Source organism: Conger conger, chromosome 16 (assembly GCF_963514075.1).
Source record: "Conger conger chromosome 16, fConCon1.1, whole genome shotgun sequence".
Taxonomy (NCBI): Eukaryota; Metazoa; Chordata; class Actinopteri; order Anguilliformes; family Congridae; genus Conger; species Conger conger.
In genome coordinates this window covers 3,304,174-3,326,624 of record NC_083775.1, presented here as the reverse complement: position 1 = coordinate 3,326,624, position 22,451 = coordinate 3,304,174, and the positions used below count along the sequence as shown (strand labels likewise).

The 22,451-nt window shown below is 44.6% G+C and overlaps 1 protein-coding gene across 6 annotated transcripts; it reads left to right on the top strand.

Moving 5' to 3' along the window:
* The first annotated feature begins 549 nt into the window (after positions 1–549).
* On the top strand, positions 550–22,245 carry LOC133114786 (cytohesin-3-like). Of its 6 annotated transcripts, none has more exons than XM_061224429.1 (14): positions 550–655; positions 1,845–1,970; positions 4,924–5,006; positions 5,695–5,759; positions 8,087–8,153; positions 10,977–11,095; positions 11,604–11,684; positions 12,087–12,199; positions 14,134–14,282; positions 14,964–15,075; positions 15,552–15,628; positions 16,367–16,438; positions 17,277–17,431; positions 18,323–22,245. In XM_061224429.1, the coding sequence occupies exons 2-14, from the start codon at positions 1,883–1,885 to the stop codon at positions 18,402–18,404; spliced, it is 1,263 nt and encodes a 420-aa protein (XP_061080413.1). In that variant the 5' UTR covers positions 550–655; positions 1,845–1,882; the 3' UTR covers positions 18,405–22,245. The 6 variants fall into 6 exon arrangements, with proteins under 6 accessions (XP_061080413.1, XP_061080414.1, XP_061080415.1 ...); XM_061224430.1 differs by having other exon boundaries at positions 580–655; positions 1,915–1,970; XM_061224431.1 differs by lacking the exons at positions 550–655; positions 1,845–1,970 and adding an exon at positions 4,706–4,794.
* The last annotated feature ends 206 nt before the right edge of the window (positions 22,246–22,451 follow it).

Genomic DNA, 22,451 nt, shown 5'->3' with positions numbered 1-22,451 from the left:
TATCGACGCCAGATAGCGCCAGATAACAGTTCACGAGTCAGCGGCGGCAATTTCCACCAGAAAACGTCAACTTGCCAATTCAGTAATCGCCTAACCATATTACGAGTTATTTATTAAAAGTAATGTTCTTGATCTACTTTATATTACTGGTTATACAAAATCAAACTTTAAATGATGAAACGTTTTGCCACGTTTTGAAGGGCCACTTAACTGAACTTTTGACACAACCACAACATTATATTTAAGCCTTCAGGCACAACCGGCTTTCAGTATGCTGTTTTACATTTCCAAAACCTGTCTTCAGAATACGGCAAACTTCACACATAAACACATAATCCGCAACGTTGAGTTATACAGCGTCAAAATTCTTTTTAATTGATGTAATTAAAGCGCACACAATGTCCTTGCACAATAGCCATTATTTCACGAGGGAAAGTTTGTTGCAGTAATTTAGTTTATACTGCCCACGTAAGAAGCAACGCAACTGCAAGAAGAAATGGCACATAGCCTGCATCATTCGCGGAAATGGCGCACAGTTTTCTGCGAACGGTGACGACAGCGTGTTCTGCGATGTTAAGATACCTTGCGTTTGATTTGTTCTCACTGGGCTGAAATTAAAATTTTGTGCTCAAATGACGGAATATTTACAGCGCAGGTAAGTTACTGGAGCTCATTTTATTTCCAATTGGTTTATTTTCATTTGGTTTTGATTTGCTTTTGTCTGTTCTGGTAATTATGTTAATTAATTAATTTATTATTATTATTATTATTATTATTATTATTATTATTATATTATTATTATTATTATTATTATTATTATTATTATTATTGTTGTTGTTGTTGTTGTTGTTGTTGTTGTTGTTATTGTTGTTGTTATTGCTATTGTTATTATTATTGTTACTATTATTATTATGGAACTCTGAAGGTTAGTGATTGGTGCCCACTTTTTTCATATTTAATTTGCTGTCGTGGTCATTGTGCACTACTGTATATAATAGTTACTATCATGACTATTGTGAATTACCACCATTTTATGAGTGGTAATTTAATGTTTTCAGAGCTGACATGTTGTATTGCTGCAAATAAAGTGGAGACAACAGCCTACCAGGCAAATGATCTGTAATATTATTATTATTAATAATAATAATAATAATAATAATAATAATAATAATAATAATAGTAATGTGTATGGGCTCACTGCAGCAGCCTAACTCTGAGGTGAGGTGCATACAAACTACACTTTCATTCTTATGAAATATTACGAGCTCAGTATTTGAAACGGCAAACATTTATTTCACTTTTTGGATATCTTCTAATGCATACGAGATGAAGTAGACTGAACGCCTGCTATGAACGGGGCCACGAACGAACGTGCATTAAGCCAAGCGGATGCGAAGAACATTGATAACAGTCAACGATTCTGGAGAGGCTACAGTGATTGTTGGATGTGCCTCATCTTGTGACAGTTTATGGAAAGTTCCTTATAGCCTTTATTAATTGTGGAACACTGTTGAGCAACTATCTCCATTCGGGGGTGGGGGGGGGGTCACTCTGCCATTCCGTGTGACCCCTTCATGACCTCTCTGAAGCGAGGAACTCCTTACTATAGATAGTACTGTGTTGTATGGTCTCACGACTATGATTCTGTCATTCTGTGTTGCTATTTGACCCCGTCTTTGGCTCGGTCTCATTTGTAAAAGAGGTTTTAATCTCAATGTGACTCCCTAGTCAAGTAAAGGTTTGTATCAGTCATGCGAGGCTAGCGTATGTGAGTGTCAGCCCCTCAGTGAGTGACGGCTGCTTCCTTTTTATGTCTCAAAAAAAAAAAAAAAACATCTTTGTAGGCCAGGCTCTGTGTTGAAGCGCTGCCTTCAAGCTTAACATGAACAAACGTTTCCTGTTTCACAACTTCAGCGCAGCGGAGATGTGCAGCCAGCGAAAAGACAGCTTCCTCTGGGGGAAAAAAGAAGGTAAAGCAGCCTCATCGTCTTCCTCTTCGTCTTCCTCTTCGTCACGATGGCTCAAATCTCGGTTTGTCATTTCTGACTGAACCCGCCGGCCAGGCCGGTACCCATGAGGACCGCTCGTGTGCTTGTTGGATTCCAGGTCCTGCTGTCTGTTGTCTTGAGTCTGTTATCAGTGGAAGATTTTTTTGTGTGTTTTGGCATTATACGTGTCCATTACGAGGAGGGTATCACTATAAGTAAGTCTGGTAGCTGGAGTTGAATGCGTTTTCTTACGCCATGTAATGGATTAGCAACATCAGGAACACTACTGTGTACACTGAGGTCATGACTCAGTGACAGTGCAGTGCTAGTGCAGAAAGCAGAAGCAGACCTGGTTTCCATTGAGAAGACCAGTCATGTCTACACAGCTAAATGTGCAGTTATTTCCCAGAACTGGAACACAATGATCAGTCTATGACTCTAACTGCCATTTGAGCATTCAATAGTCAACGGCAAGTCATTGTCAGTGTAATATGAGAGTTAGAGAACGGCTTTAATCCTAAGGATGTAGGTTTGACTCCCAGGTCAGACACAGTGCCATTGTACACTTCAGCAAGGCTCTGCACAACAGTGGTTCAGTACATAACTAGTAGCTATATAACATTAATTCATGCTACGTAAATCTGTGTTGCTCTGGACAAGAACACCTGTTCAACGGCAGTAATGTAAATGTAATCTGTGAAGTGCGATGAGTACTTATGTATGCAGCGCTTGTATGTTAGCATGTTCTTGATAAGCACTGTCAACTTGCCTTAATGTTGCTCTCCAGGTCTGCAATTATTGCTCATTTTAATCAGTTGAAGTCACTTAACATGGCCAAGCTTTTTAACATAAAAAAAAAATACATTTTTATTTTTTAAAAAAGAAAAATTTATACCAGGGACCGTGCACATTAATCAACATTTTAAGTTTTCACATCAATGTAAATGTGCCAGCTCATGAGACTAAGCTGGTCATAAAGCTGGTCTAGCTTGGTATGAGGTCAACCAGCTAGTGCTGGTTGTTTGTCTGTTTGAAAACATAGCTTGAGCTGGTCAAACCATGTCGAGCTGGGAGCTGGTCTGAACTGGTCAACCAGCTACCAGCTATTTCAAAACTTAGCGTTTTCCAGCAGGGTAATGCAATGCACGGTCTATTAATTGGTGCAGTCAACTTTTCCCCAGAAGGATTAATCAATTCGATTTTCCTATGGTTGACTAATCAGACATGCAAGTCGCTTCTGTTGTGTTTGACAAAGTTAGCCAGCAGTCCACCATTTTGTCCGACTATGGCTTCTCATCCAATTGTTTGGTCATCTTTTTGTAGCACAGTCACTTTCTGAAATACTTATTGGTTCAAATAAAATAATAAATAACCTAAGTTCAGATTGACATTGTGTGTCTAATTTATCAATAGAACACCAGTTCTGGGAGTTATAAAAATGTGTACGGCGTAGTTTTTGTTCACAATCTGTAAATGGGGGATGGTCACTTGTTCAGAAAACCAAAGGGTTCCACATCCCTCTTTAAGGTGGTGAGAGGCTAAGGAGGAAGAGCTGAATCAGATGCACATGCACTCATAGCTCAGACCAAAATGGGAGCAATATAAACATGTATTCTGTAGTTAGCGCTGAGGAAAGATGCTCTGCATGTAGGAACATTAATTATTGCGAGTTAGTGTGTGTACAATGTGCACATATATATGGCATGTTATCTAAGGTGTGTGTGTGTGTGTGTGTGCGCACATACGTGTATGTGTGTGTTTGTGTGTGTACGTATATGTACAGCATGTTATCCAAGGTATCATGTTATCACCTTGCACAGTGTGTGTGTGTGTGTGTGTGTGCCTGAGGTTTAGCACAGATGCCCCTTTGCCAGCCATTGTGAAGCCATTGTAATATGTAAAATGTCCATTGTGCACAAATGCTATCTGGGTCAAATGAGAACATGCAGTAACACTGCAATAATATAAAAACAACTCCAGAAATGTGTCATCTGTTACATTACACACAATGTTACATTACAATAATGTAATGTAATGTAATGTAATCTCTTTAGCTGTACTATTCTTCTGTTTGCTCTTGTTGTAGACTAAGATTTAAGCAGTACAGGCGCACCCATTTAGTTATTATATGCTGAGGGCTCACACAATGAAGATGCATGAGGATTATATTGTTTATCATCCTCTTGTGTAAATCATATTTTACAGCTCACAGTGTCAGACTTGGGCCTTTTATGCATGGGATAATAGCCTGTAATAGTGGTCCTCACTCCTGGTACTCACTCTGCCTTTTGTCGTCACTCAACACTTAATTGAGAAATTAAAGCAGTTAATTACACAGTTAATGTGCCTCACCTGGTTTCTCGTGTCGAAATTGCTCGCTGATTCTAAGGCCAAAGCAAAAAGCAGTACACTCTGCAGCCCTCCAGGGCCAGGAGGGAGGACCACTGGCCCATAATGTTTTCAGATGAGAAGGATGATAAATGTAGAAAATTAAATACAGGAGACATATAATACCGGAAACACCATAAATATCAGATGCTCAAAATGCCTCCATTTTCAGGAAAGTCCATTTATTTGTGAACTTTCTGTAACTTCAGGCGCCGATTGTAGTGATTCAGGGGCTGGCTATTCTTAGTCCTCTCTTGCTCTTCACAATGAGGGAGTGAGGGAGTGAGGGAGTGAGGGAGGGAGTGAGGGAGGGAGGGAGGGTGTTAGAAGTTTTAACCTACACTCACCGACCGGTCCAACATCCAACATTTGCCCGCAGCTCACAAGACACAAAGTCTAGAATGCTGCAATATTCTTGGTATGTAAAAAAAAAAAAAACACCTTTGCATCCAGGACAGCAGATATGTCACTTGAATGAATGCATGTGGTGATCCCTGATGTTCATGCACAGCTGTATCAGTGAAGTTTTAATCTGCATGTTTCACAGTGTCCAGAGACTTCACACCAATGGAGCGGAAACAAATCCAAGTCCTGAAAGTACACAAGAATGACCTACTGGACGACATTCAGGTAAATAAGGAACAAGAAACAAATCTACATTTACATTTGCCCGGATACGTTGCATGGAGATTCTCCGTACAAGACTAAATTTAGTCCAGGACTAAGCTTAATATCTGTGTCCGTGTTTTTATTAAATCTGCTACTCTTCATTACGAGTTTATTAGAACTCTTATTGTGAATATAGAAATGTTTTCTTATATTTAGTATGTTAGCTCCAACACTCATTTATCATATTATTGTATTAGCGACTTCTAACGCGCAACATGTTAATTGTTTTGGGAATGACACTTGTCTCCTAATAACGGGAGGTGAAGTCACCACCATTAGGAAGTGTGAATGGTGAGGGCGTGTCACATCTACCTGTTTTTCCCCTGCCCTCTCGACCTCCCTGAAATTTCTAATTAGCTACGTATGTTGTACGCTGTAATTATCACGCTTATGTCTATTTATTTTACTATTCTTAGTGTTATAGTTTCCAAGACTGCTTTATTGCTACTTCCTGGTCAGTTTCTGATTATTCTACACGGGTTCAAGTTTTTATCTCTGCGATCACGCCAGCACTTGGAACTGTACTTCCCTCTAGGGTTTTCAGCACACTTGTTATGGTTATGCACTTTATTGTACGCCAAATGATTGTAATGTCATTGTATAATGATTGTTACTTACCGCATGCCCCCTCGCCATTTTTTGTTTATAGAAACTTAAGTTTGAGATTGAGAACGTGATGGAAGAAATCCAGAACTTTGAATCGGACGAGGAAAAGTAAGTGGACCTTTGCACATTCTTTCTCTCATCACGGTACGAATAATATTACCCGATTGCCATCTACTTGTTCTCCTACATTTCAAACGGCATCCTCTCCTGGGGGAGCCACACTCGAGGATGAGAGTCAGTACCTTGAGTTAATCATGCTAGCGTTGTTTGCTGGCCTCCGTAGACCTGAGACAATCGGATAGTTCCGCGCTAACTTATGGTTTTAATAAATACGTCGGTCTGGATCGCCCCGGGAAATACACAACGGAGGCTGACGCATTTAATGCAAAAACAGAAATCCGCTAAAGGTTACAGCTGCCTTTCACGATGCAGAAATCCGAAGTTATCAAGAGCCTAATTAAGGCATGAAGCCGGAGCTAGGCAGGGCCGGGAGAGAACTCTAACGCAATTAGCCGTCTTTCCCCCAGCAGCGGCTTGTCACGGAGAAGTAATGGTCCAATTACGCTCGCTTAGCTCGGAGCCAGAGCGTCATCTCGCATCTGCGTGCCCATTGCACTGCAGCAAACACAGGCAGGGAGGGCTCCACTGATGAAGATTTCACACCGTTCGACGGCTCGTTTGGATCTATTCCAGAGTTTGTTTTGTGCTGCGGACAAATGCTGTTCTTCGCTGGTGCAGTAACTAACGGGCACATCATCGGCACCTTGACGGAAAGTTAATAACGCGATAGCCTTCTTTCTTCCCTCCGGTAATTTTAAATCTAGCCCAATAGCGATAACAAACAGTCTGGGACTGTAGCGGCCAGCAAGCTGTGCCTGAAATCTAAAGGTTGTTGCTCTAAATCCAGCGGGGCTTGTTGTGCCGTGGAATGAGTGTACTTCATCCAATCCCAGTTCAGACACTTTTGTCTAAGATATTTTTGCTTTGCGTGAAGTCATCTGCAGTGCATACAGCAGTAGCCTATATACAGTACAGCATGAAGTCAGCGCTGATAGAGCACATTTGCATACAACATGTTACTGTTTGTGTGTGTGTGTGTGTGTGTTTGGCACTTGCTACTAATACTCATGGCTTTTTGTCCCAATACTTAATGCAGATGTTTAATTGGGTCGCACCCATAACATTGTGGATGTGACTCATTGATGCAGTGCACATCTGATAGCGGTTGGTGTAGACTTGTAGTAAATTCCAGCATTACCCCAGTTTCTTTCCGAGATTACCACAGGGTGCCTGTTAAGGAACGTGTACGTTTTAAAATGAAATATATTTAGGTATTATTTTAGCTCTTTGGGTTTACAAACAGGAGCACAGATCTACAGAATTGAGTACCCTTCTGGAACCCCCCCCCCCCCCAAGCTAGGTTTTTAAACAGCTGGTAGCTGGTTGACCAGCTCATACACAGCTGGACCAACTTATGACCAGCTTGGCCACCTCAAGCTTTTGAAGCTGCCATAGCTGGATTTCACAGGAGGGTAACTACATTCGGAAAGAACCTGGGCTCAGTGTACTCCGCATTCAGCTTCATCTCACTGATTTAAATATTTTAAACATTTAAATATTTTAGCATCAGTGTTATCTAAAAATCTCAGATCTTTCTTTGAATGTAGTCACTGCGTTCCTTAGATCTGTGGACCACTGTTTAAACTGAAAGGCCTGAGATACATGTCTATATGAAGGCGTACTACTTTTCTGGTTCGCTGCCGCGTGTTTCAGTAAGCACTCATTAGTAGGCTTCCTGCAAATAGAGGTTCCTCTCTCGTTCGCTAGTGTCCCTGTCGTGAAGCTGGTGACATGGCGACATGGCTCAGGCAGTAAGAGCTGTCGTCTGGCAGTCGGAGGGTTGCCGGTTCGATCCCCCGCCTGGGCTGTGTCGAAGTGTCCCTGAGCAAGACACCTAACCCCCAAATGCTCCTGACGAGCTGGTCGGTGCCTTGCATGGCAGCCAATCGCCGTCGGTGTGTGAGTGTGTGTATGAATGGGTTAATGAGAAGCATCAATTGTACAGCATTTTGGATAAAGGCGCTATATAAATGCCAACCATTTACCATTTTACCATTTGAAGCTGTAGAGTTTGGTATTATAAGGACTTCCATCGACACACAGCACCAATATGGCGGAAGAAACCAAATCATAACCAAATTACACAAGTGTGGAACTGTGCTTAATGTAGTTACTGTAAAGGAAGTGGGAATCAATGTTATAAACTTCCCTATTCTATTCATGGTGACCGCTTGCGACAACAATAGCCGTGTGTGTGTGTGAATGGGTGAACGAGAGGCATTATTTGTAAAGCACTTTGGATAAAATGCAGCACTATTAAAATGCAGTCCATTTACCATTTTAACTGTGTCACGTGCTCACGTCTTTCTCTGCAGCAAACACATCTTAAAGAGCAAGCAGTTCTTGTGTGGGAAGAAGAAGTTCAATATGGATCCCAAGAAGGTGAGACCTCTGACCTCTGACCCCTGACCCCTTACAGAGTCACATTGTCACAAGAGCATGAGAATGTACCGGCGTGATTGAGGATTGAGAATGAGAACGGGGCATTCAGCCCACCTAGTTGCGCTTTTTTAGTGTTCATGGCTTTCTAGCAAAACCCAAGAGTGGAAATGGTTTGAGAAACCCGGTTGCCTTAAAGCATCTGCGTAGGGTAACTTCTTTGTTCAAGCATTTTCAGGTCTCTAACTTTCAATTTATTCTTTCATTGATTTAAACTGACATTCCATTTTTTTAAATCTGAGACTACTGAATTAATGTCAAGGTTTTTCCAGTGTCAAGGGCTTACCATCGAAACCCACTGAGACAGAAGAGAGACAATGTGGGGTTTAAGGGCCTTGCCCAAGGGCGCCCGACAGCTGTGCGGATCTTAACATGGCCACACCGGGGTTCTGAACCACCGACCTTCCGGGTCGTGTACAGCTGTGTACAGGCTGCCGCTCTGTGAAAATCTCCGCCCGCGGAAATGAACGGATGATCTACGGCACGGTGTGCGCGCAGCTCGAGCTCAGAGCTCTCGCAGCCCCGCCCCCGCCCCAGTTCTCCGTCCCTGAGACAGGATGTGGTTCCCTGCGCCGAGCATCCAGCGCGCTGCACACGCGTTCTCGCGCCCTTCGCCTACCTCCGAGGCCAGCAGCTGTCCTACGCTGCTGCAGGCAGCCCCGTCTCCGTTCTGCCGTCCGTGTGCCTCAGCACCCCGACGACTGCTCGGAAGCTCTTCCTCGCGGCCGTGGTTACAGAGGGACCCCTGAACTCACGGGAGCCAATCAAAAGTGGCTGCTCAACTGCAAAGTGTTTTAATTTGTTCAGACGAGTGAGCAATTTATAACATTATAACGCGGCAGTCTGTAGCCAAATCCTTTGGATTAAAGCGTCAGCTAAATAACAAATTATTGTGAAATTATTATGTAGATGAACTCACTTCAGGCCTCTCCGTTGAGGACGGGTGATCTCAGTCCTGTGTAACCTCGATTTAAGATTTAAGTTAAGTTACGATTTTCAGATTTAAGTCTTAACAAAATGCAGAGGAAAGCAGTTACTGATCTTGAGCCAGCATTGTCTCACCTGAAGCGTAATCATTGTAATTAGTGAAAAGGAAAACTTGTTCAGGGATGCCAGTAAATACCTTTAAACAATTTATAGATTATTTAGACGTCTGTAATGTTCCTGGTATCCTTGGCCCAGGATTGTTCTGGAGGTGCTCAAATGGGAAATCAAACAAAGCACCCATGTTTCAGTGCTGTGTGTTGTTTGGGGAAAAAGGATTTGATTCAAGTTCTCAGTCAGTTGCCACTGCAAGCTGATTGGACGCATAACCTTTGACCGAATTGGACCTTGGCAGTTGGATGGAAGGATGCTGTTACATCACATTACTGGCATTTGGCAGACGCTCTTATCCAGAGCGACGCACAGTTGATTAGACTAAGCAGGAGACAATCCTCCCCTGGAGCGATGCAGGGTTAAGGGCCTTGCTCAAGGGATTCTCCCTCGGTGGACCAGCAGCCTGCGGGCGTAGATGGTGGAAGTGTGTGGTGTGTGCGTCGGAGTTACTCTGCCGGGAAACGGTTCGTGCAGAAACGAGAATGAAGTACTTCCTTCCTCCCATGATGCCTTGCGGTTTCTGCTTCACAGCTCTGTGTGGTCGAGTAGACCCTGTGTGCTTTTAACACTCAGCGTTTCGTTTCTTTGTTTGTGTTGCCCTTGTTCGGTCCTGAATCATTTCTTTTGCTCTTGTTTATCACTACGGTTGCTATGAGCATAGTCTTCAAGGTAACTGAGAACTGCCACTGAGTTCATCAAAAGGTTCTTGGTGGAATGAAAGCCCTTTTTTTTCGAATTGCTTTTCTTGCGTCAGCTTGCGCTGTGTTCTATTCAATCTAAGCTCCCATTGGCTGGTAGGTTCATGTGACCTGAACAATGTGCGATTGAATATGAACTGTACTTATCATAATGGACAGTCACCCTAGACTTTATTATATATATGGGGGGGTTTTTTGTGTGTGTTAGTATAAAAGAATACATTTGAGATTTCCAAATATTCCTTTTCCAAAAGATGTAATTTTACAGAGACATTTTAATATTTAACTTAAATACACATTTTTGTCTGTCTGAGATCAGAAGCAAGGAGCCAACAAAAGTGCAGAAGAACTGTGGCAAGTTCTCCAACATGCTTGGAACAACCTCCCTGCAGATTGTCTTATAGAACTGCAGGACAGCGTTAGCCATCTCAGAGAAGTGATGCAGTTTTAACGCCGAAGGGTGGTCACAAAAAATACTGATTTGATTCAGTTTTTAACTATTCTTCCAAATTACTAAAAGGTAATGTAAAATGTGTATTACGTTTATTTAGGACCTTTCATTGAATTCTTTTTGAAAGAATCTTATCTGTACAGAATGTTATGTTTAAGAATGTTTAAGACTTTTGCCACGGTACTGTTGGTCTTGGACCAAATAAGCTTACCGCACAGTGAAGTGAGTTGGGAAAGCCTATCTGAACTGTCGTGACCACTACCCCTTCTCTGCTCTTCTTCTGCGGCACATCCTTCATATCAACCTACCTTTCTCTGGTCTCCTTCTCGCTCTCCTTCTCCTTCTCCCCCTCCCTCAGTCCCTCCTTCTCTTTCACTCTCTCCTCTCTCTCCCCACCGCTCTCTTCATCCTCCCCACCTTTCTTTCCATCTCTCTCTCTCTCTCCCTGTTGTTCACCCCTCCCCGTTCTGTCCTCTTCTTCGTTGGTACATTCCTCACCATGGCGTTCTTCATCTGCAGGGTATTCAGTACCTGGTTGATAATGGTCTTCTGGAGTGGGAGCCCCAGGCGGTGGCAGAGTTCCTGTACAAAGAGGACGGTCTGAACAAGACGGCGATCGGGGACTTCCTGGGCGAGAGGTATGATTCATAACCATGATGCCCTGCTGCAAAATGCCAGCTTGACCTGCTTGAAAATTGAGCTGGTCAAGCTGGTCATGAAGCTGGTCTAGCTGGGTATGAGCTGGTCAACCAGCATAGCCAACCTGGTCATGAAGCTGGTCTAGCTGGGTATGAGCTGGTCAACCAGCATAGCCAACCTGGTCATAAAGCTGGTCTAGCTGGTATGAGCTGATTATAAAGCTGGTCTAGCTGGGTATGAGCTGGTCAACCAGCTAGTGCGGGTAGCTGTTTCAAATCATTGCTTGAGCTTGTCAAACCATGTCGAGCTGGGAGCTGATCTGAACTGGCGAACTAGCTGAACCATGTTGAGATGGGAGCTGGTCTGAACTGGTCAGCCAGTTACCAGCTGTTTCAAAACCTAGCTTGATCTGTTTTTTTCAGCATGGTTGTGATGATGTTGATGATGATGATGATGATTATTATGAGCCACTCTGAATGATTCTTATCCCACTATGTCCGTCTGCAGGGAGGAAGTGCACCTTCATACGCTGAGGGCTTTTGTGGAGCTGCATGAATTTTCAGACCTTAATCTTGTGCAGGCCCTGAGGTGAGTGAAAGTACACCGTGATTACCACAGCAGCATTGAGCGACACACATTTTACATTTTAAACACACAATAATGGCCGTTGCTCTGGATTAAGAGGGTCTGTTCAGTACATGAGCAGAAATTTTGAAGGTTCGGTTCAGGCCAGGCCGCGATGAGATCTGCACAGCTGTTGGCCCTTAACCCCGCAATGCTCTGGGTGGATTGTCCCCTTGCTTAGTCTAATCAACTGTAAATCCCTTTGGATAAAAACCTCAGCTAAATAGCGCATTATTATTATTATTATTATTATTCGTTTTTTCACTAATCAGAACCATACTCACAGCGATACTTGGTGTCAGTGATATATGCAGTCAGCTGTTCCAGGCCTTGACCCGCGTGTCCGTCTGTCTGTCCGTCCTTCAGGCAGTTCCTGTGGAGCTTCCGTCTCCCGGGCGAGGCCCAGAAGATCGATCGCATGATGGAAGCCTTCGCCAGCCGCTACTGCGGCTGCAACGCCGGTGTCTTCCAGTCCACAGGTACGGCTGCCATTACACTCCCCTCACCTGGGAAACTGCCATTACACTCCCTTCACCTGGGAAACTGCCATTACACTCCCATCACCTGGGAAACTGCCATTACACTCCCCTCACCTGGGAAACTGCCATTACACTCCCTTCACCTGGGAAACTGCCATTACACTCCCATCACCTGGGAAACTGCCATTACACTCCCTTCACCTGGGAAACTGCCATTACACTCCCTTCACCTGGGAAACTGCCATTACACTCCCATCACCTGGGAAACTGCCATTACACACCCTTCACCTGGGAAACTGCCATTACACTCCCATTACCTGGGAAACTGCCATTACTCTCCCTTCACCTGGGAAACTGCCATTACATTCCCATCACCTGGGAAACTGCCATTACACTCCCTTCACCTGGGAAACTGCCATTACTCTCCCTTCACCTGGGAAACTGCCATTACACTCCCTTCACCTGGGAAACTGCCATTACTCTCCCTTCACCTGGGAAACTGCCATGTTGTATAAAACCCAGTTGAATTGTACCATCATTACAAGCTGTTCCTCGATTTTTCTGCACCGAACCTCGGCGGAACAATTTTTCACAACATGGTATCATATCGGTTGGACAAATTAAACCCGAGATTACGATTGGCTGTTGACGGACGATGCCGGGCGGAAAGTTAAGCCGTGGGCCATTATTTACGGCCAACGTTCATTGCCCGGTTGCTCACGTTGCTGGCCGTCGCTCAGCTTCCGGCAAACCGGCCGAATCGCTCATAGTGAGAACGCAGGGAGTGGGCAAGCAGTGCTTGAGAGGAATTGGTTATATTCAAATTCTGCTCAGCGCTGCAGAAACCAGAGAAGGGAAGGAGACGATGAGTGACAGTTGGCAGATAGGCGAAGGCAAATTCCATCTGCCTGTTGTCATACAGAGCTATGGCTGACGGCGAGGGTTTTGTCGTTCTCCGAATGTTCTGATCTTCATCTAGCCCTCGCTGTGTCTGTCACGAGCCTCGTTCGGCACAACAACAAACGCTGTTCTTTAGCCGGAGTTTGGGTCCCTGACCTCCTTTCTTTGTGGCTAGCACCTCCGTGGCGTGGGCGTGAAACACTCGCAGCCAGCAGTCTGCATCGTCAAGCACTGCAGGGGGAAATGGCGCCTCTGATTCACAAGATATGACAAAGGAAAAATGTTCAGAAGGATTTTCAGAAAAACTGAGTGGGCGGTCAGTGAACTCAAATTCTAATCGGTGCTTGAGATGATAAAGAAACTCCTCCTGATCTGCGATGACGTCTTTAAAGAGTTGGCGAAACTGTCCTGCAACAAAGCGACCTGTTTCAAACAGAACAGCGATAGTGGTGATAGCCGAGTGGTGTAACAGCACTGGTGTTGACTAAGACACACTCCATCCTTAAATGCTAGTACCATTCACAGTATGTGCATTTACTTCACAGAAGTGACTTCACTGTGTTGAGCTTTCTTCATATCTGCGTATTGTCAGTGTTTAATAGCTCTGTAAATAATGAAGTTTATTAAAAAAATACAATGTGACTTAAACTTATTTAACGTATACAATCACGTAATGTAGTAATGCAGCGCGTTTTCTCAGTTTCGTGAAAGCGTGTTTGAAGCTTGTCTTTGGGAATGCCGATTACAGCTGGAATTTCTGCTGAAACGGGTCAGGCCGCGTATGTTGGTCATAAGGTACCGACTGCACGGCACCTTAGTTACTTATTCTGGTGCCTGGTTGGTGCTTTGCATGGCAGCCAATCACCGTTGCTGTATGTGTGTGTACGGATGGGTCAATGAGAAGCATCAGTTGTACAGCGCTTTGGATAAAGGCACTATATAAATTCCGACCATTGACCATTGACCATTTACCATTGGCCATTCACCATTGACCATTTACCATTAACCATTCAGCGTTTATTTTGTGGGATTAGATACCTGCTACATCCTGTCCTTCGCCATCATCATGCTGAACACCAGCCTGCACAACCCCTGCGTGAAGGAGAAGACCACGCTGGAGCGCTTCATCAGCATGAACCGCGGCATCAACAACGGGGGTGACCTGCCCAGCGACCTGCTGACGGTGAGGGGTGAGGGGTGAGGGGTGAGGGGTGAGGGGTGAGGGGGGAGGGGGGAGGGGGGAGGGGGGGGGCTAGGACCGAGGGTTAGTCCTCAGCGTCACTGAGTGTTCATGTCGTGTATATTTTATTTCTGTAATCATTCTCATGTATACGGGTGATATAGTCCCAGGATTGTTTGTAGAATTCCGCAGGGTAACCTTCCCATTACTCAGATTACGTGGGTGAGAATCCATCGGCACTGCGTGTTCTCACACTCCCAACAGCCCCCAGTGATGAACTGATGCCTGCCGCAGACCGCTAAATTCTGGCTGTCTCCTTATTGTGGTTTCACCTCATCTAAATGGCAAACCCGTTCACTCACTGGCTGTCCCCTTTATATTAAGGGGACAGAAATGGCAACAGTATTTAAAGGAAGTTTCCTTAATAACAATAATAGTAATCATAATAATTTGCTATTTAGCTGACGCTTTTATTTTACAGTTGACAAGATGAAGGGGGGACAATCCCCCCTGGAACAATGTGGGGTTAAGGGCCTTGCTCAAGGGCCCAACAGCTGTGCAGATCTTATTGTTGTTACCACCAACCCTCTGGGTCCCAGTCATGCACCTTCGCCGCTAGGCTACAGGCTGCATCCTTACACCCATTTTGGCTCTGCCCCCCCCCCCCCCCCCCAAAACCTGCAGAAACTGTACGAGAGCATCCGGAGCGAGCCCTTCAAAATCCCAGAGGATGATGGGAACGACCTGACGCACACCTTCTTCAACCCCGATCGAGAAGGCTGGCTCCTAAAACTGGGTGAGTTTTGCACACGCGACACTGCGGTATTTGTGAAGATAGAGAGCACATCACGCAAAAGAGCAGGGTGGTATGCAGGCTTTCCGGCCGGGCTCCTACACTGCAGGATTCGTGAATTAAATGCTGATCTCGGTTTGACAACATCCGACAGCTATGGTACGTGCTGTTCTCTGTAAGAGGAATGCAGTGTGTGTGTTTCAGTGTGACTTTAAAAATTCCCTCATTTGGCAGGCGCTTTCTGCCGAAGCAACTTACAAAACTGAATTTCGCATGATAAGCAAACACCATTACAGCTGAGACAAAGTGACAGTTATATACCCGTCAGTGCCACCGTTAACTTGCACCACCGTACGATGTGCAAGATAATGCGGAGGAAGGATGAAGGTGTTGCTGGGAAAGACTCTTACCCCATAGACGAATACCAGTGAGTTTAATACTTCAGTCCTTACCCTGTTCTTTCTCCTCCTGGCCAACAGGGGGCAGAGTGAAGACGTGGAAGAGGAGGTGGTTCATTCTGACAGACAACTGCCTGTACTACTTTAAGTACACAACAGTAAGTTATCCTTGCATTGGACAGTGATACTCGCACTGTTTATACATAGGGGTCCAGTCAGATCAGGTGACAAAGTAAGAGCTGATCCTGGATTGGCTGTTTGGTGTGGAGGCTGTGGGGCGGCCTGTAGCGTAGTGGTTAAAGTAAATGACTGGGACACGCAAGGTCGGTGGTTCTAATCCCGATGTAGCCACAATAAGATCCGCACAGCCGTCGGGCCCTTGAGCAAGGCCCTTAACCCTGCGTTGCTCCAGGGTAGGATTGTCCCCTGCTTAGTCTAATCAACTGTACGTCGCTCTGGATAAGAGCGTCTGCCAAATAATGTAAATGTAATGTAAACTCGCCATGTAATTAAAATTAAAACTAAAATTAAAACGTTAAATTAAAACATTGAGCATGATCAGAGTCTGCAGAGTTTGCAACATTGGTCCTACTTTCAGACTGTGATCGGGAGGCTTTATTATTTATTTTGTAAATACGCGTCACGTGCCTAGGTAGGGGATTTGTACTGGTTCCTACGGTATGGACGCAGGGAGAGCTGCGGCCGATCGTGTGTGCACTCTGTTTTTACGACTGGAGTGCCACGGGGGCCCAACTTCCTGCCTAGAAACCGTCACAAACAGGAAGGTGACGGAAAGAACAATGGCCCGCCTCAGTGGCCGTCCGCGGCCGTGGGTCGCGTTTGAGGAACCGAAACGCGTCGGCCGACCCGCTCTCACCCTGTGCCTCTCTGCTCAGGACAAGGAGCCCAGGGGGATCATCCCGCTGGAGAACCTGTGCGTGGCGGAAGTGGCGGAACCTCACAAATCGGTACGTCTGAGACGCGTCGTCCTTTGTGTCCCTCCCTTTCATTATTAATGTCTTGCGAGCAGTCTGCACGTCAACTGTCATTCTCTGTAAGACTTCAGTCATTCGCTCTTGATCAGAATATAAGTAGCATTCAATGTGTATTTTATACTATCACATAATTCACATAATTCCACCCCCCTATGTATGATATATGTGCTTAATGTGTCCGCTTGTGTCTGTGTAGTACTGCCTGGAGCTCCATAACCCCATCTTGTGTCTGTGTCGTGCTGCCTGGAGCTCTATAACCCCATCTTGTGTCTGTGTAGTACTGCCTGGAGCTCTATAACCCCATCTTGTGTCTGTGTAGTACTGCCTGGAGCTCTATAACCCCATCTTGTGTCTGTATAGTACTCTGTGGAGCTCTATAACCCCATCGTGTGTCTGTGTAGTACTGCCTGGAGCTCTATAACCCCATCTTGTGTCTGTGTAGTACTGCCTGGAGCTCTATAACCCCATCTTGTGTCTGTATAGTACTCTGTGGAGCTCTATAACCCCATCGTGTGTCTGTGTAGTACTGCCTGGAGCTCTATAACCCCATCTTGTGTCTGTGTAGTACTTCCTGGAGCTCTATAACCCCATCTTGTGTCTGTGTAGTACTGCCTGGAGCTCTGTAACCCCATCTTGTGTCTGTGTAGTACCGCCTGGAGCTCTGTAACCCCATCTTGTGCCTGTGTAGTACTGCCTGGAGCTCTATAACCCCATCTTGTGTCTGTGTAGTACTGCCTGGAGCTCTATAACCCCATCTTGTGTCTGTATAGTACTCTGTGGAGCTCTATAACCCCTTCTCTTGTCTGTATAGTACTGCCTGGAGCTCTATAACCCCGTCTGCAAGGGCCAGAAGATCAAGGCCTGTAAAACAGACAGAGAGGGACGGGTGGTGGAGGGACAGCACCAGTCTTACAAGATCTCCGCCCCCTCAGCCGAGGAGCGAGACGATTGGATGAAGTCAATCAGGTGAGGCCCGCCCCCAGACTGCTCCGGCCAATCAGGCCAGGTCCCTGCCCACGCCAATGAGAGGCACAGCGAGGGCTGCGTCTCTGACACCGGAAACCTCTCCGGAAAGATCGACAGATCGACAGCGAGGGAGGCATTGAGTCGTCCATGGCTTTGTGCGCTGTTCACTTAAACACAGGGACTATAGACTTGTGGCCAAGGTGCTTGACTGGGACCTGGTAGCCACAGTAAGATCAGTGCAGCTGTTCGGCTTGTGAGCAAGGCCCTTAACCCCGCATTGCACCAAGGGGGATTTGACTAATCAACTGTACGTTGCTTTGGATAAAAGTGTCAGCTAAAAAACTGCTGTGTAATGTATTAATTTGATGTGTATTAGATTAGAAAATTAGAAAATGTACTTGTCTAAATTTCATGAGTTAAAACTCAAAGTACCTGTAAACTGATTGTATATATGTACGTGGTATTAGCGACATATAATATCATATGAGCAAGAAAGTCATCTCCGATGGTTACATGATGTTGCATTGTTTGAATTTTCAACCATTGCTCATACTGAGCACAAATCCTATCGTGTCACATTATTCATAGTCTTCCGGACGCTTAGTTGTAATCTGGTGGTTTCTTGCAGTATAATAGAGAAATGTCATTTTGATATATCTTTTGATGGAGAACTCAGTTCCTGTCTGATTATGGGAATGTTGAGGTGAGCTATCACTCTTGAATGACACTGGACTGCTTGTTCTGTGGGGCAGCCTGTAGCCTAGTGGCTAAGGTACGGGACAACCCTTAACCCCACATTGCTCCTGGGGAGATTCTCCCCTGCTTAGTCTAATCAACTGTAAATCGCTTCGGATAAAAGCGTCAGCTTGAATGTAATGTTTCCCTCCGCAGGGCGAGTATCACCAAAGACCCCTTCTACGACCTGGTGACTGACCGAAAGAGGAAGGTCTTCAACCACATCTCCCAGCACTGAGAGGTCAGCAGGTCAGTCCTCCTGCAGGACTTTGGATTCTGGGAAATGGTGTCCTCAGTACAGAGGGGAGATGGACAACCGCTGACCTCTCTAAGAAGTCCAGGCGTCTGCTTTAATGGCACACTTTCCCACGATGGCACCCTTTGTCTGGATTGGACAGAAGCACTGCATGGGGCCTTCTTAGCCAATCACCTCTCTACCCTCCAGCATGGGTGCTGCCCACTCAGCCAATCACCTCCCTCTGTCATCCAAAACCTTTTTTTTCCTGTAGTGTTGTGGGGGAAATGTTGTGGGGGACAAAGATCTCATCATGATAGGGGTGTAGTACAGTAGGACACGGAATGTGTCTAATGGTGGGTTAGGAAACAGCACCCACTGACATGATCTCCGCTGGACATAGGGGCATTCACAAATTCATCACAAAAAAATATTATCAATGGTATTAATAATTATTATTAATAAAAGGACAGTAGGTGTGTGAAATATGGCCCATCGGCAGAGAGCACGTACAGAAGCTACACCCAAAACCCCGACTCTGACCATATGAATATCACATAGACAGTACAAGACCTTGGAATTATAAACTTCTAACTGACATTTCTGACCAAAAAAATTCTGTATGTTGTTCACAGTTTGCCAGTCAGTGTGTGCCACCTCATTTCATACTGCAGCGGGGAAGGGCAGGCCCAGGCAAACAGGGCTACTGTGTTTTGCAGGATATTGGTTTACCATTTACCCTGGCTGAGCTTGCTGATTTGCTGAAGATGCCAAAGCCTTCTCACTTGTAGATTAGAGCACATTTAAACATTTTATACCGGGACAGTCTTCAGCTATCATTCATGAGCTTACAGTATTAAGACATTTAGCTACAAATGTTCGATAATGTAAAAAGGACTGGGATAATTAAATACTTAAGAGCAGAGGTTGGCATGAAGATAATATACTGACAAGGCCACCTTTGCTGTTAATCAGTGAATGTTTTTTCACACATTCATGGCCCTGTTTTCTCAGTAAGTGTAGTTGGTTTGTGTTCTGACGTCACGCAGGCACTGGAGAAAATGCACTCCGGTTGCTTTTTTCAGTGTAATTCTGTGTAACTTGAGCTTTACCACTGCAGAGGGCTGATGAAAGCAAATTACATAATCGCATTTTAATGGCCCGAACCAACGGCCGAGAGTGTGAAAAACAGAGCTCATTATAGCAGGAAAATCGGGCAGGAAATAGTAGATTACTGGAGATTTATTGAATCTGCATTCAGACCTAGATGCCACTGCGGTACCAATGATATCTCAGTACATCAGAGCAAAACAAAGTACTTTTTAGTTAGTACAGTTTTTGCATTATATTCGCAAAGAACATTTTTTATTACATTAAACAATTGATAATGAAGCTATTCCCAACGATTAGAGGTGTTAAGGTTGAGCAAAAATACTTTTGATCGTTCGCTCCGAGTGGCATGTTGTAATCGTTTGGAATGCCTGAAAGGTCTTTGGGGCGTTAGGACTCACCTGATGGCACACAGTAACAGGATCAGTGTTAAATAAACATTTAGAAAGTACACGAGGTCCCGAATTGACCTGTATGTACTCCGTTAGAGTTGAATTAACATTAGACATTTCACTGCATGCAGTGAGATACATGGAGAACTGCATGCACACACGTCCTCCTGCGATTGGCCATTGAGCTGGTGATGTCACTCCTGGTTAATCGCACGTCAGAGAGGTGCAGTGGAGGACATGGACTGTGTCATCAGGTCGAGGACAATAAGGATGCAGACTAGCTGCTCATTTGACAGCTACGGTGAGAGGGGTTCTGATTGGCCGGTCCACAGTCACACCTTCGGTACACCTTCAGCTTTTCTCTCAGGTATCGCCTGCATACCTGCCCCGCTGTGCCTCTTCCCATGTGTGTTTGCGGTGTGGAAATGGTGCAGTCGATTTGGACGTGTCACTGTTAGTCTGTGTTAGCGCTGACCGGCTGCACTGTGTCTTTAAACGAGGGCCAGTCGCGGTATGGCGAATGGTCGCATGAGAGATAAGGAAAGGGGAAGTTTCTCATGAAACACAGTCAGTGACAGAGCCTCTATTTTAAAATGTGTTTGTTCTCACATCCACCCTGTTCCAAAAGTCACAAAATTACTCGGATATTCAACACAGTCACACACACACACACACTCACACCCATACATACACACACAAATACTGTACACAAACATACATACACACACACTCACATCCATACATGCACACACACATACTGTACACAAACACACATACACACAGAAACACACCAGTACTGTAAACACAGACCCATAAACACACACTCACACACACACACATGAAAGCAGAAATCAGAAAGCCAAGCCAGTACCCACCTGGCCATCTCAGACACCCTAATATATTTTTATATAATATATTTTTATATATGCCTTTGAGAGGGCGGCACGGATGGTGCAGTGGGTAGCACTGCCTCCTCACAGTAAGGAGGTCCTGGGTTCAAGTCCCCATCGGCCGGGGCCTGTGCGGAGTTTGCATTTTCTCCCCATGTCTTGATGCTTCACATTCACCCATTCATACACACACTCACACACACTCACACACCAATGGCAATTGGCTGCCATGCAAGGCACCAACCCGCTCGTCAGGAGCATTTAGGGGTTAGGTGTCTTGCTCAGGGACACTTCGACACAGCCCAGGCGGGGGATTGAACCGGCAACCCTCCGACTGCCAGACGACTGCTCTTACTGCCTGAGCCATGTCGCCCCGGATGGATGGATGGACTTTGAGAACCCCTTCTGAATGGACAACTTTAGCTGTGGAGAGACTGGCAGCTTTCATGTAAAATGTAAAAGCCAACATCATTCTGGGTGCTTAGCAGAAGGGCCCACATCAAGCCTCCGACCTGCTTTTCATAGTTAAAGTTCTCTTTTTCTAACAATGGTGTAATTCACTGTATTGCTGATCCTGATAGATATAAATACCACCTCACATCGTCATTTCCTGTTCCTCAAAAGAAATTATTTTTATTAGTGCTCCCGCCATTCCTTGTTAGAGGCTCTCCACAGCAGTGTACACCCTGGTGTAAAATCCAGCGATGACCGGCTTGAAATACCAGCTGCCAGCTGTTTCAAAACATAGCTTGAGCTGGTCACATCATGTTGAGAATGGTCTAACTGGTCAACTAGCTACCAGCTGTTTCAAAACATAGCTTGAGCTGGTCAAATCATGTTGAGAATGGTCTAACTGGTCAACCAGCTACCAGCTGTTTCAAAACATAGCTTGAGCTGGTCAAATCATGTTGAGAATGGTGTAACTGGTCAACCAGCTAGCAGCTGTTTCAAAACATAGCTTGAGCTGTTTTTTTCAGCAGGGTGCATGAATAAATTGTTCAACCTGTACCTGTTTTTATTATTGTTTGCCATTTCTGAAGATGGGCTGAAGAGTTCCCATGTTAAGCTAATCCTGCATTTATCAGTAGTAAAAAAAAAAAAGGTCTGTAGCAGCTAATAATGCATTTATAAAACTGTATTATAAATTATTGGCATTAATAATATAATCGTTTTTGTATATGTTGATATGATATTTGCTGTTTATGTACATTTTCCTTACAAATGCACATATTTTTTGGAGGTTTTTTTTGGTTAACATCAGCATTTGTTGAAGCACTATTTGGTTTTGTAAATGTTTAATGTGCACAACATTTTAAAGGGAAAATGTTTGACCAACAGATTTGTTTTAGCATAATATCAATTGTAAATGTTCTTGTAAATACTGAAGCAAAGAAAGTATTTTATTACCTTGTATATATTGAATGTCTTATTTAATAAATTAATTGCCTTAAATCAACATAAATGTCGATATTTCTGTTAGGTTTGGTCTTTCAGTTCATTCATAGGCCTTCTAGTGGCAAATCAGTGGGTACTTCAGTCCAGATATACAGATAGCATGCACAGCACCTAAACCTTTGAACAGAAAAACTATTAAAACATAATATTGTTTAAAATATTTTAATCACATATTGTATAGCAGGGGTCGGCAACCCTGGTCC